This window comes from Acomys minous (genome assembly GCF_964271855.1).
Source record: "Acomys minous genome assembly, chromosome: 13".
Taxonomy (NCBI): domain Eukaryota; kingdom Metazoa; phylum Chordata; class Mammalia; order Rodentia; family Muridae; genus Acomys; species Acomys minous.
This window is the reverse complement of record NC_140495.1, coordinates 56,756,666-56,772,495: the sequence shown is the minus strand read 5'-3', so window position 1 is coordinate 56,772,495 and position 15,830 is coordinate 56,756,666. Positions and strand designations below refer to the sequence as shown.

General features: G+C 38.9%; 1 protein-coding gene across 6 annotated transcripts in view; it reads right to left on the bottom strand.

Moving 5' to 3' along the window:
- The window catches only part of TSGA10 (testis specific 10), a 96,516-nt gene that overhangs the window by 55,326 nt on the left and 25,360 nt on the right, over positions 1–15,830 (bottom strand). For all 6 annotated transcript variants that reach the window (XR_014773696.1, XR_014773697.1, XR_014773698.1 and 3 more), the window contains 3 exons: positions 11,428–11,598; positions 11,265–11,342; positions 9,559–9,710 (listed from right to left, as the gene is read on the bottom strand). Coding sequence is in view for 2 of the 6 variants with exons in the window: in XM_084753261.1 (XP_084609387.1) it covers positions 9,559–9,710; positions 11,265–11,342; positions 11,428–11,598 (401 nt within the window). In the remaining 4 variants the exon portion in view is untranslated. The remainder of the gene's footprint in view (positions 1–9,558; positions 9,711–11,264; positions 11,343–11,427; positions 11,599–15,830) is intronic.

Below are 15,830 nucleotides of genomic sequence, written 5' to 3'. Positions count from 1 at the left end.
AGTATTCCACTGTATAAATGCACCACAGTTTCTTTATCCATTCTTTAGCTGAGGGACATCTAGGTTGTTTCCAGCTTCTAGCTATAATAAAGAAGGCTTCTATGAACATAGATGAGCAAATGTCCTTGTTGTGTGGTAGAGCATCTTTTAGGTATATGCCCAGGAATGGTATAGCTGAGTCTTGAGGTAGTACCATTCCCAATTTTCTGAGAAAGTGCCAGATTGATTTCCAAAATGGTTGTATACGTTGGCACTCCTACCAGCAATGAAGGCATGCTTCCCTTTCTCCACATGCTTGCCAGAATGTCCTGTAACTTGAGGTGTTTTTTTTTATCTTAGCCATTCTGATGGGTGTAAGATGGAATCTCAGAGTCCTTTTGATTTGCATCTCCCAGATGACTAAGGACACTGAACATTTCCTAAGTGTTTCTCAGCCATTTGAGATTCCTCTGTTGAGAATTCTCAGTTTAGCTCTGTGCCTCATCTTTTTAATTATTTTGGTGGTGTTTATTTTTTTGAGTTCTTTATATATTTTGGATATTAGCCCTTTGTAGGGTGTAGGGTTGGTGAAGGTATTTTCCCGGTCCGTAGGTTGTCATTTTCTTCTGTTGACAGTGTCCTTTGCCTTACAGAAGCGTTTCAGTTTCAAGAGGTCCAATTTATTAATTGTTGGTCTTAGAGCTTCTTAGGAAGTTGTCTCCTGTGCCAATAAGTTCAAGGTTTTTCCTCACTTTCTCTTCTAATAGATTTAGTGTATCTGGTTTTAAGTTGAGGTCTTTGATCCACTTAGACGAGTTTTGTGCAGGGTGATAAATATGAATCTACTTGCATTTTTCTACATGTAGACATCCAGTTAGACCAGCACATTAGTTGAAGATGCTGTCTTTTTTTTTTTCTTCCATTGTATGGTTTTTGGCTCCTCTGTCAAAAATCAAATGCCAATAGGTGTGTGGGTTTTTTCTGGGTCTTTGATTCTATTCCCTTGATCAACCAGTCTACTATTACTATTATTATTATTGCTATTACTCTGAAATATAGCTTGAAGTTAGGGATGGAGATATAGCCAGAAGTTCTTTATTGTATAGGATTGCTTTAGCTATTCTGGGTATTTTGTTTTTCCATATGAAATTTAGAATTGTTCTTTCAAGGTCTGTAAAGAAGTGTGTTGGTATTTCGATGAGGACTGCATTGAATCTGCAGATTGTTTTGGGTGAGATAGCCAATCCACAGGAATGGGTCATCTTTCCATTTTCTGATATATTCTTCAATTTCTTTCTTCAGAGACATGAAGTTCTTATTGTACAGGTCTTTGACGTTGCTTGGTTAGACTTACACCAATATATTTTATATTATTGTAGCTATTGTGAAGGGTGTAGTTTCCCTAAGTTCTTTCTCAGCCCACTTGTCATTGGTATACAGGAGGGGTACTATTTTTTAAATTAATTTTGTATCCAGTCACTTTGCTGAAGGTGTTTATCAGTTGTAGGACTTCTCTGGTAGAATTTTTGGGGTCACTTATGTATATTATCATATCAGTGAATAGTTATACTTTAATTTCTTCCTTTCTGATTTGTATCCCCTTGATCTCCTTTAGGTGTCTTATTGCTCTAGCTAGAAATTCAAGTACTGTATTCATTACCAAAGTTAAACCAAGATCAAGTAAACTATCTAAACAGTCTTTAACCCCTAAGGAAATAGAAGCAGTTATCAAAAGTTTCCCACCCCCTCAAAAAAAAAAACCCAGGCTTATTACAGAATTCTACCAGACCTTCAAACAAGAGCTAATACTAATACTCCTCAAACTATTTCACAAAATAGAAACAGAAGAAACATTGCTAAACTCATTTTATGAAGCTACAGTCACACTGATATCTAAGCCATAGAAAGACTTGACAAAGAAAGAAAATTTCAGACCAATTTCCCTTATGAACATTGATGTAAAAATACTGAATAAAATACTCACAAACTGAATCTAAGAACACATCAAATATATCACCTACCATGACCAAGTGTAGGCTGCATCCAAGGGTGCTAGGATGGTTCAATATACAAAAATCTATCAATGTAATCCACCATATAAACAAGCAGAAAGAAAAAAATCACATGATCATCTCATTAGATGCAGAAAAGGCCTTTGACAAAATCCTACAAACCTTTCATGATGAAAATCTTGGAGAGATCAGGGATACAAGGACCATACCTAAACATAATAAAGGCTATATACAGCAAGCTGATAGCCAACATCAAACTAAATGGAAAGTGAAAGCAATTCCACTAAAATCATGAGCAAGACAAGGCTGCCCACTCTCTTCATTCAGTATTTTTTTTAATATTAGAAATAATTACTAGAAGAGATTGAAACTGATAGCATTAAGAATTAGTCTAAAATAAGTTGAAAATGAACTTCAATGCACAGAATAGTATGCTTTCCTCAAAAAATAGCTCATAATCAGGCCCACATGATAGATATGTAAAGTAATCCTGAAAAGTATACTATGAAGTGACTTGTGGTAAGAAATCCAACAAAAATGTTCCTCCATCTAGCATAGTTGTCATCTGGTCTACCCAGAGTTCTATAATAGATACTGATATTGAAATCTGTCTATGCTCAAAAGGCCTAATTCAGAAGAAACAAGTTAACTTTCCATTAAGTTTTCAAATGAATGAGAATTCTAGGATCCTATGCTAATTAATATGAAAAGTTAAATAACCAAATAAAGTATCTACAAAGGAAGTGAGTAAAAAATACACAAAGAGCTATAGAAGCCTCTTTGCATCAACTCACAAAGAGCTACATAAAGGTAGAAAATGTCTTTAGGATATCAGATACTGACAATAATAAATGTTCCCAAGAAGGCAGAACAATAACAACAACAAAAATCATCCACAAACCTTTCTGAAGTGGGGTTCTAGAAAAATTAAGTAAAATTACAATAGTAGTATGTCTCAATTTCTCAATAGTACAAACTACAATCATATTAGATTTATAGAATCTAGAATCATAAGATGCTTACTGTCTATAATAGTTATCTTAGTGGCATAGGGCTTAATTCTCTTTGAGAGCCCTAAAAAGACAGGCTTCATAAAATATTAGTTGCATTATTAAATCAACAATCATGACAGAAAACTATTTGGTCATTTTTTTGTCAAGTTAAAGACATACTTATCATGTAACCAAAAAATTCTACTATTGACCCAAGAGAATAAAAAAAAATGGCTAAAAAACAACAACATGTATGGGGCTGGAGAGACAGCTCAGCAATTAAGAACACTTGGTGCTCGTACAAAGAAGCCAGGTTCAACTGGTTCAGCACCCATATGGCAGTTAGCAACTGACTCTAACTCCAGTTCCAGACAATCTGATGCCCTTGTCTGGCCTCCACAGTAACTGCACACATATGCACAGACATATACAGGCAATATACCCATATATAGAAAACAGAAATAGAAACAAAAGATTTACACACACACACACACACACACACACACACACACACACTCCCTAACTTATTCCTTACAGTAAAGAAGGAAAGTAATAAGCCCAAACATCCACCAACAGAATCAACATATGTAGTTTTACCAATCCCACAGGGTAGTTCTTAGCAATTAAAATAAAAAGATTAAGCCACTTACATAAGCGGGATTTTTTGGCTTTTCAAGACAGGGTTTCTCTGTGTAGCTTTGGCTGTCCTGGACTAACTTTGTAGACCAGGCTGGCCTCGAACTCACAGCGATCCACCTGCCTCTGCCTCCCAAGTGCTGGGATTAAAGGCGTGGGCCACCACCACCCAGCAATAGGCCATATTTTTAAAAAGCATATTATCCCAGTCACATGTAGTCATTTTAGTCTCCAGCCCCATAGGATCCTAAAATGATTGTATAAGAAGTCTATGCAGAGAAATGTTAATAATTTATTAAAAAATTTTCTGTGGGGGGCTGGAGAGATGGCCCAGTGGTTAAGAGCACTGATTGCTCTTTCAGGGGATAACAGATTCAATTCCAAGCACCCACATGACAGCTCACAACTGTCCGTAATGCCAGTTCCAAGGGATCCAACACCCTCACACAGACATACATGCAGGAAAAACACCAGTGTACATAAAGAAATAAAGAGAAATCATTACAAAAAATTTCCCCATGGTCTTTAAAAGTTTTGCTGAGCCAGGTGGTGGTAGCACATGCCTTTAATCCCAGCAGTCAAAAGGCAGAGGCAAATGGATGTGAGTTTGAGGCCACCCTGGTTTACCCAGCTAGTTCCACAACAGTCAGGGCTATCAGTGAAACCCTGACTAGAAAAACAAAAAAACAAATAACAGAAAAGAAAGTTTTGCCAAACTGTAATTTTCTTGCTATTAATCATAAACATATAGTAGAGAATTAAAACATTAAGTAAGCATACTGAATATGTTATATTTTTATATGTTTAGTTAGTTTTTAGAGACAGGGTTTCTCTGTACAGCCTTGGCTGTTCTAGAACTTACTCTGTAGACAAGGCTGTCCTTAAATTCAGAGATCCATCTGCCTCTGTCTCCTGAATGCTGGGATTAAAGGTGTGTGCCACCACATCTGGCTGAGTATATTGTATTTTAAAACATGGGATACATTAAGGATTAACATGTGTAACTCAAAAGGAGGTTTCTAGCCATCCTGGAAATAGCATGAAAATTCCTAGAAGGAAATTTAAAAGCCAATCTACCATATTCTCAGTTATACAGTTCTTAGGTATTTACCACAACAACTCTAACATATCACAGAGAAACTTGTTACTGATGTTTATTGCAGCACTATTCATAATAGTTATGAGGAAAGTATGAAAGCAACTAAGTGCCCATCAGCAGAAAAATGGATTAAAAATATGGTATACATACACAATGAAATTTTATGTAGCCATAAAGAATGAAACTATGTTGCTGCTGGATATTTTCTCCCATTGTGAACCCTGAGATTGTGAATTGTAAAAACCTGGTTCTTGTTTGGTGTGCTTCAGCCCTAACACACACCTTTATTCTAAGAACTTTCTGTTTATTGTAAACATGTGATTATGGTGTGGCTAAGGCCTCGCATACACCTTTAATTCTGTGCCTTTCTGTAAACCGGATTTAATAAAGTCAAACTAGTTTCTTTCTTAAACATCCCACAACCACTTAGCCTCCAGTGGTCTAGGTTCTACTATCTCAATTATTAATCAAGAAAATGGCATGGTGACTTCCCTGCAGGCCAATCTTATGGAGACATTTTTACAATTAAGATTCTGTCTCCAAAGACATGTCTAGGTTTGTGTCAAATTGAAAAAACCCAACCAGCACACTGGTTTTCAGAGGGGTTCTGTCTTATTTTCTCCCCAACAGTGTGCAAGGGGTTCAGTTTCTACACATTCATGCTAACATTTGATTTTTGTTTGTTTGTTTGTTTGTTTGTTTTTATGTTGTTTGTGTTTCTGCCCTTGGACTGTGAGCATTCTTCCAAAATCCACATGTGCTCCAAACCACAGAGCCATAAGTGATCTGGGCAGCTCAGATGCCAGAAACAGCACTTCCACAGGCTAATACTGCCCTGGGCCTGTCACCACACGTTGTGTATATGCCTACAATATGCACTATAACTCTACCACTGCTCCACAAACACCCAGGACCAGATATTTTGTATATCACCGAAATGAGCCAGCAGATGCCCTGAGCTCCAGAGTCACTGTCACTCCTCATGTCTGACTTCCCCAGTCATCCCACAAGGATCACTACCATTGCTGCAGCAAACATATCCTTGGAGCAAAAGCAGCCAAGCACAGCGATGTGTGGACCTGGGCTCTGGGGATAGGTGTGCCACATATGCTACACTGATGTCAAGACTGATGTCTTCATTCATAATCTCTCCTTGGAGAAAAGAGAAAACAAGCAGAAGCACTGCAACAGCCCTCACCATCACTCAGACATCACAGCCCCGGCTGCTGAGGACACACCCACAGCCTGAGCTGACACCAACCTCAGCTGACACACCTGAGGGAAGACTGAGCTGCGGAGCCTTCACCACTGTGTGAACCAAATACTGTACTGCTACTATGTAAAGATGCTTCCCTACTGAAACTCAGCTTTCAAATGTGCAGACATGAACTCAAACCAAGAACCATTAAAAAAAAACTTCACATAATCCCTCAAAAATATAAATCTAGAAGATACATGACCAATTTTTCAAAATAAATGATTAAGGCAATTAAGTCATAATAGAACATAAATAGACATGTCAAGGAAATCAAGAACACAAATATATTCAGATGAAATATTCAGCAGATAGACTAAAATTGTTAACCCAACAGAAATTCTGGACTTAAAAACAATGAAGATTAAAAATGAACTAGTACCAGCAGTCAATGTGACGAAGCAGATGAATTATCTGTGAACACAAAGGCATGGTGCTTAGAGAGACTGTTAGAAAAGAAAGAGTAAAGAGGAATAAAAGACTATAGGACCCTCAAGAGAGCTAATGTTCACCATGTAGGGGTGAAGAGAAAAGGCAAACACTTAAAGAAACACTGACAAAAACTCCCCACTTCTGGGGAAATTATAGACATCTAGATATAAACTTCAAGAGTGTTTTAGCAAAAGCAGGCATAGTGTTACACAATACACAACAAAACTGCAATGCCATTTCACTCCTGTAAGGTCAGCTACTGTTTTATTTTATTTGTGTATTTTTTCTTGTTTTTAAACCCCTCCCTTTATCCCTCCCAGTTCCTCCTTACCTCCCCTCCATCCAGATCCACTCCCTTTCTGTCTCTCATTAGAAAGAACAGGCTTCTAAGAGAGGATATTAAATTATAACAAAATAAAATATTATAAGATAAAACAAAAACTATCATATCAAAGTTGGACAAGACAAACTGACAGAAGGAAAAGAGCCCAATAAAAGGTACAAGAATCAGAGAAACCCCCTGCCCCCCTTCACACACTAAACTAGAAACTGTAATATTCATGCAGAGGAGCTGGCATGGAGCCATGCAGGCCCTGTGCACGCTGCTTCAGACTCTGTGGGTTCACATGAGCTTTGCTCGTGCTGATTTAGAAGGTCTTGTTTTCTTGGTGCCCTCCATCCCCTATGGCTCTTACAGTCTCTCTCTGCCTCGTCTTCCACTGGGTTCCCTGAGCTCTGAGGGGAGGGATTTGATGAAGACATCCCACTTAGTGCTGAGTGTTCCAACGTCTCTCACTCTCTGCATAATTCTGTGGGCCTCTGTGTTTGTCCCTATCTGCTGTAGGAAGAAGCTTCTCTGAAGATTGCTGAATAAGGCATTGATCTATGAGTGTAGTTTTTAAAAAGGGCTTCCAGCACTGAAAGATACACCTACCAAAATGACCTATCAAAGCCACTTACGTGCATATGCACCTGAAGTATACTTATCTCCAATATTCATCTGCATTTCCAATGAATGATATTGTTATCAGTTAAAAAGACTGTCCTAACTGTACAATGTAGTAGTAAACCTCATGATAACCATAAAGAACTGAACAAAATATACAAAAGATAATGGAATTGAAGCCTCGATACAGAAGGCCACTAGCTTACAAAGATAAGAAAGGCACAAAGGGCCAGAAAAGAACTGCCAACATGGCAACTGTAGGTACTCACCTGCATAGACAGGGCCTGGGAGGCAGTGAATGAAGCAGCCAAGTGCACGAAGTATCACTTCACAATGTATATGTATCAAAACATTATACTGTATTCTTTAAATATATAATTTTTATTATTCCACAATAAAGCTAAAATTTTTATAAGATTTTAAAATAGAACTATACAACAAGATAGTAGCTGGTATTAAAATTGAAGAGCATACCAAATGTCAGTGAGGATATGTAACTACTGAAAAACCCAACACTACTTGAGCAAATGCACAATGCTATAGTCACACTAAGAAATACTTTAATGGTTTCCCTGAAAGGAAAATGTGTCAAATGTCTCAGTCATTTATTCCTAGATATTAATCAGAGAAATAAAACATATATCCACACAAAGACTTATATAGGAAAGAGCTTAGTGGCTTTTTTTATGATAGTCCCAAACTGGAAATAATGAACTGTGGATGCACATAGTCACACAACGGAATGCAACTTGGCAATCAGAGAGTGTAAATTATACTTGATACGAATACATGAAGAAGGAAAGTAGCCTGATTAAACAACATATACAATATGATTTCATTGGTTTAAATTTTTAGAAAATCCAAATACCTATATGCCTAAAATAAACCAATAGTCAACAGGGAATCAGCATAGTATGTGAAAAACTATAGGAAGACACTTAAGAGTTCAGAATAAGCCAGAATCTTGATTGTAGTAATGGATTTGAAGCTCAAACATTTTCAACCTTAATATATAAAATATTGACATTTTAGTGTATATGTTTCAGTTATACATCACTGAAATGTTTCAAATAAGTATACATAAAAAAAAGTCCCCTAAAACTGTTGGGCAGGGTGCGCACTGTGAGCCTACCAAAGCAGGGTCCTGCAAAAGTGCAGAACCACACAGCAAGATCCTGCACCAAAGGGACGAAGCACACACTCCACCCAGATCAGCACACATATTACAAGACACTAACATGTTTTGATGTTTCGTAAGAACATGTATGAACTGCCACAGGCTGAGCCCAGTTACACAGGACACTTCCATGCTACACATGGACATGAATCTGGCTGGAAGCAGTTCTGCACTAATATTTCCATGGGTTATGGAGTTACAGGTGATTTTAACTTTTCTTTACTTATTTTTATTTCCTAAGGTGTGCTTTGTTGCTGTTTCTTGCCTGGATATCAGTTTCATTTTGTGTGAGCTTATAACAGTTTTGTCAGGAAGAAGTGTTTTTCCAAGGTCTGACAAGTGCCTCCTACTGTGCACCTTGGGTCCTGGGAAGGTCAAGGGGACTCTGGGACCAACTCACACGCGGTCCAATATTATCGATATTATCTGTAGACCTGAGAGTGTATTTCACACCCACATCAACTACCATCTTTCATGTCTACAGATAAAGAGAAATTCAGCTCTACTGAAATCTGAGTAGCTTTGTTTCACACTAACAAATATGTAGAACCTCAGATATATATATAGAAAGGTGCCCACACAGTGCTCTAGTGGCCATCTCTGTGCCATTACACCAATGTAACGAAAAGCCTAATCAATTTACTCCTGTGTTAGAAACCATCCTTTCCTAAGCTTCTAAGTCTGAGCTTTCCTAAATTGTTCAGATCTTGGGACAGAATTTAAAGTTATAAAAGTACATTAAATAATAAAATGCCAAGGTTAACTATCTCAGTTCTCATATTATAAAAACTGCTTGATTAAACTTGATACATGTTGCAAATGTAAGGTTAAAATGAGTGTAAGGGTGTGTCCTAGCTAAGTAATTTTGGGGACATCATTATATGTTGCTGAGGTTTCTACAACTGCTTCCTATAAATCTTTTCATAAATTGAAGGTAAAAGATAATTATGTTTCAATATGAAATGCACTATAAAGCAGACCAGTTAAGTAAACTAAACTGTTGGTTGTTAAATGGCAATGTAGTTTTTACCTCAAAGAATTATTCTCTGCTTTTTGTCTGCCAAGTTCACTTTCGGTATCCATTGCCTTTCTTGCTAATGATTTCATTTCTTTTTCCACAGTGGTTATGGTCTCTTTCATCAGAGTCATATTTGACATTTGCTCCATACGTTCGTCATCAAGCTGCACGAGTAGAAGGACAGTCACCAACCATCCCAAGGAGCCTGCCTGTCTGAGCAGTGGAGACACGCTCCTTCTACAGACCACAGGCTACGGCACAATTTACACAACGAGACAATCTACTAGGATAGACTTGAGCACTGTGGAAGGTTTTATAGGCAAAGTATTACATAGCAGGAATGAAAAGAAGTCACGACAAAGCTTTTCTATAAAGCCTGTCTATCTCAGTTTGACCATACATACTGAATTTTCAAAAAGGTTCATTTGTTATCCAAGATTAGTATATTACATATAAAGTAGGATTATAAAATAAAACTCCTTCTCTCTTGTCTGTTTTTTACTTATTATAGCAAAATATCTCAACGAATGTTTCAGTACATTCAAACTCTTAACTGTTTATGTACCTAAAACACTGCAAACATGTATCTGGAACATCTCAAATGCTTAATATACTCTTATTTGGCAAGATTATTTTTAACAGAACAGGGAGATTAGAAAAACTGAAAATTTAGCAAATGTAGCGGTACTATACTGCCAACAGTCAGAAGGCTGAAGCACCAGGACCATGGGTTTAAAGCCAACTTGGGCTACATAATGAGGCCCTGTGTCCCACTCCATAAGTAAATAAATAAATTAAAATGAAAATTAAAGCTCTTGAGGCTATATGCTTCCTTTGAATGCCATCAGGCCTCCCCACCAAGGGGAGGTGGTCAAATATGGGGCACCAGAGTTCATGTCAGACTTAGTCCCCACTCTCCACATAACTGTGGAGAATGTCCTGTCCATTGGGTAGATCAGAGTAGGGATTCAATGTTTACTACTTGTATTGTCCTTGGTTAGTGCAATAGTTTGAGCAGACCCCCTGGGCCCTGATCCACCCATCATGATGTTCTTCTTGTAGGTTTCTAGGACCCTCTGGGTCCTTCTATTTCCCCATCTCCTATATTTCTCTTACATATAGTGGGGGAGGAGGTCCCCCTCAGTCTTAGACCTAGGGGAGGGGAATAGGGTGAAAGTGGGAGGGAAGAAGGGGAGGATACAAGTGATGGGATAACAATTGAGTTGTAATCTGAATAAATTAATTAAATAATAATAAAAAATATATAAAATTAAAAACAAAAACAAGAACAAACTCTTGAGGGTATATCTTAACAATAAAAACAAAAATGCAGCTGGGCATGGTGGAGCATGCCTTTAATCCCAGTACTGAGGAGGCAGAGGCAGGTGGATCTCTGTGAGTTCAAGGCCAGCCTGGTCTACAAAGCAAGTCCAAGATAGCCAGGGCCATTACACAGAGAAACTCTGTCTCAAAAAAAAAAAAACTTTAAAAAATGCTTTGTAACCAAATACCAAAAATAAAAAGCTGCAGTCATGTTTCTAGAGTAAAACAATTGTGAGAAAGGTGACATGGGATTAAGAAATTAACACATCATACATACTACCTTAAATATTTTAGGACTACAAACACAGTCTTAGAAAAATGAAGGAATCGTCCTTAACACAGTAAGGAGAAAGGGAGAAAGCATGGGGAGCAGAACCAAAGAGGCTTTGTTTTACATTATGAACTGTACACTCCAGCTCCTCTATCCTTTGTTCCAAGTGAGCCTTCTCATTAAACGCTGTCTCCTGAGCAATCTGTTTAGGACACAAAACACAACAGAGCACTCAGTGTCATTGCACTTGTGTTGAACCTATGAAGACAGACAAAACACTTGCACACCTTTAGCCTTTCCCTCAGACTGTCTCGCTCTGTGGTCATCCTTCGTAAGTCAGTGAAGGCTACATCTCTTTCCGTCTCTACCCGACGAAGGATAGCATGTGCTGTAGTGGATTTAGGAGACTTACAGCTTTTCATCATTTCTCGTCGAAGTCGAGCAATTTCTTCCTGTGCCTATAACAGACATACACAGAATTTTTAAAAAGAAAATTTTAAATTACACATACAGTATATCCAGCTGGTTAAAACTGAAACCTGAAATAATATGCAAGCATCAAAGAAATAAAGAAATGGTAGAATTTTTGTTTTCAAAAGTTTACAAATAAGTGCAAGCAAACACACACACACACACACACCCCTACTTTGGGGTGTAAATTTGAATTCAGCACCCTCAGGTGGAAGCCTTGCCTAATGAGCACTACGCAGTGCTGACCCTTCTGGACATCCTCTTACCTCTCTATGAGCTGTTCCTATGTCTTGGCTACTGCTACCCTGACAGAAAGCCCGGCACTCCTTACTCACACTCCAACATGGCCTCTGAACACTTGGTCAACAATCCTGAGGGCCCAGATCTCCTGCATGTACACATGGCTTCACATCCCACTCTGCTTCCTGACTCTTAGTTCTGATCACTCAGCTGGTTTCTCGGTTTCAAAAAAAAAAAAGAGAGAGAGAGATAGTTTTTCAGTATCTATAGCTTAGCCTTCACCAGAAACACATTTCTTCAAGTGTTTTCTAAAATTTTCCTGACTTAATAATAAGTATATCCTCTCACCTTGAGCAGAGCCCTCCTGCTGGCTCTTCCTAAGCCTGCTCCCCAGCAAGCCCATCACCTGACCATGACTAGTTCTCTCTCCCTCAGCTTGACAGCCTGCCATTGCCTCCTACTGCCCCGTCTACCATGCGGTCTCTTCTGCCTTTGTCAGGACTGCACACCTGCCCCTCTCTCTTCAGCCACCACCACTGCACAACTTGAACTAAGGAGTCTGTCAACGGCACTGGTCTTTTCCCAGGTCCTGCTCCCCTTTATTTTCTGGCAGCACCCACACTGGTTCAGGACCTTTCTTCTTAGGTTCCCACTCTCCCTTTGTGTCCCTGTTCTCTATCTTTCAAAGGTTCGTTCTTGCCTCTTGAAGAGTACACGCTGACTTCTCTGCTCTCCTCAGGGCCTTCTCACTTAGAATTGAGTCCTTCTGAGGTCTCAAAACGCCCTCTAAGACGCTGGCTTCTGAAGCTGCACACTCAGTACCCACCTCTCTCCCTCTTCCAGTCCTCAGTGTCTTACTGCTAGGTAGCAGGTACCACCGGAACATACAGCATCTTACTCAATCATCCCCCATCAAGCACACAAGTTTCCTTCAAACAATCAGTGGCTCATTTCTCCCCTTTCTGTTTCACAATTCTATCATTCAAAACAAAATTTCAAACACTTCTATTTGTCTGTCCTCCCCTAAACTAAGTCTTGTCAAATCGTCCTTAAATTTATCTGGCATCTGTTCCTGTATTTATTTCCACCGATAATGCCTTTGCTTCGTGCATGAACCTCTGTAACAATTCTCTAAGGAAACCATGGTCCCTTCCTCCTCTATTCTCTTGAAGGAAAAATTACTATGTTAATATAGAAAGATCATGTCATATTTGCTACCAGACCAAAATTATTTTTTAAAAGCTATTTTGGTTGTATTGCTCCTGCCTTCAATAAATAATAAATTGTCAATTGCTTAAAAATAAAGAGTTAGGCAATGGTGGTGCACACCTTTAATCCCAGCACGCAGGGAGGCTGAGGCAGGCAGGTCTCTTGAGTCTGAGAACAGCATGGTGTACAAAGCGAGTCTGGGACAGCCAAGGCTACACAGAGAAACTCTGCCTCCAAAAAAAGGAAAAAGGAAAACCAGATTGATACGCTACAGACATTTTTCATATTTTTAAAATGGTCAGAGAAAAAAATGAAAAGGACAATTTTTCATAATGATAAACAACATAAAATTCAAATGTCAGTGTCCATGAGGCTTACTGTAGTTTGCTCTATCATGCATCGTCAGTGGCTATTTTTTTAAATTTTTTTATTAATTTATTCTTGTTACATCTCAATGGTTATCTCATCCCTTGTATCCTCCCATTCTTCCCTCCCTCCCATTTTCCCCTTATTCCTCTCCCCTATGACTGTTCCTGAGGGGGGTCAGTGGCCATTTTCATCCTGCAACAGCACTGAGTAGCTGCCCTGCAGCCTGCATGGTCTACAGGCTGAAGACACTTTATACGCGGGGTGGAGGCTCTGCCTTAGTCAGTCCACCTTCCAAGCCTTCACTGCCCCTTCCCCCAAGGACACACTCAGCCTACCCTACTCTAAAGTGTCCTGTCCGTCTCTGTCATCTCCTGCCCTCCTCTGCCCCACACGGTTCCTTCAGGACATTCCTCCTTGTCCCTTTCAGGATAACAGAAGTCCCAAATCATAATTCAGGGCTTAAGTGCCACATATTCTGACAAAATTTCCTTAATCACCAGAACTTCTTTTTTTATGATGCATTCTAAGCAGATACCTTACAGGTGCAAAAATAGACAATGATATGATTAGCTTATAGTTACAAAAATAAATAGTAAAAGATACTATTCTTTACTCTCCAACTATATTACATACTAATGAAACCAAGGTCTACTTTAATTTTTTTCTACCCCTCAGAGTATGGGAACTTTTACCACTCATTTCTTTTACCTGAGAAAATTTTATATGTATCTAGGTATGTGAAATAAGCATAGCACATCAATCAGGTACTTCCTGATTATAAATTAGAAAGAAATATATTTCAAAATAACATTCTAATATAGTACAATTCAAAGATAATTTGGTACTACAAGTTAAGGAATGACAATGGAAAAATATTGAAACCACTTGCTTTTCAAAGTAAAGCATTACATTCTTTTTGGTTGTTTTTTGTTTTTGTTTTTGTTTTTGGTTTTTCCAGACAGGGTTTCTCTGTGTAGCCATGGCTGACCTGGAATCCCTTTGTAGACCAGGCTGGCCTTGGATTCACAGCGATCTGCCTGCCTCTGCCTCCCGAGCCCTGGGATTATAGGTGTGGGTCACTGTGCCCTACAAAGCATTACGTTCTTGCAGAAGCAGAAAATTTTGTGGCACAGTAACAACACTGCACCTCATAATAGACAAGATGTCAAATCTGAGTACAGTTTCAGGAAGCAGCATCAGGGTTACACAGTACAAGAGGACCAAGTGTGCATGCTGTGCAAGGCTCAGTGAAGCCAACAAGGAAATATAGGTTCCTACCAAAATTGACTATGTGTTTGACTCTTAATTAGTTTTTTGGCTGTATATTCGAAAATTTTCACTGCTGCAAAACTTTCACACTCCCATATTCTGTGACCTATATGTAGTCATGACCCACACAGTGACTCCAAAAGCCTGGATATAGTAACTGTAATTATTTTTAAAATAGTTGTTATCAAATAAATTAAAATATGATAAATAGGATTTAATTTTAATTGAGTGAATAGTTTATAAAAGCTGTATCATATTAGGTAGAAAGTAGATATAAACTACAAAGTTATTTTCATCTCTAAATTTAAGCAAATCATATATGGTAGTTACCAAAGTGATATAACAGAATCTTTTACCCTTCCCCCATCAAATCAAATCCTAAAGGTTTTACCTTGAGCATACCCCATCCCATCATTTGAGACTCTCATTTCTCTTTATGGTTTTCTTTTGGTTTTACTGTTGTGTGGTGTGCTAGGGATCAGAACCGAGGGCCTGCACACGCCAGCAAGCACTCCATCAGTGAGCTACAACTGTTGTGTGGTGTGCTAGGGATCAGAACTGAGGCCCTGCACACGCCAGCAAGCACTCCATCAGTGAGCTACAACTGTTGTGTGGTGTGCTAGGGATCAGAACTGAGGCCCTGCACACGCCAGCAAGCACTCCATCAGTGAGCTACAACTGTTGTGTGGTGTGCTAGGGATCAGAACCGAGGCCCTGCACACGCCAGCAAGCACTCCATCAGTGAGCTACAACTGCAGCCATCCTCATTCGTTATTCCCAAGATCAAGCTGTTTATGCATGTATATGTTTTATCAGATAGAAGAATAACATGCATGTGTGCTTGTACTTACTACACTGGAACTATGTTACCTTTCACTAAGAGTGTCTTGAACAGGGCTGTGGACGTAGCCAGTGGTAGAATACTTGCCTAGAATGCACAAGGTCCTGGGCTTTGACTCCCAGCATCACAATAGAAGAAAAGGAAAAGAGAGTATCTTAGGAAAAGCTGTCGTTCCAATTGTTATGTTAATTTGAGTACCATGTTTACTTACAGTCATAGACCTAAGGAAGAGTTGCAAAGCCCTAGAGCGCCTGCTGTCACTTACACAGTGTGCGTGCGTGTGTGTGTGTG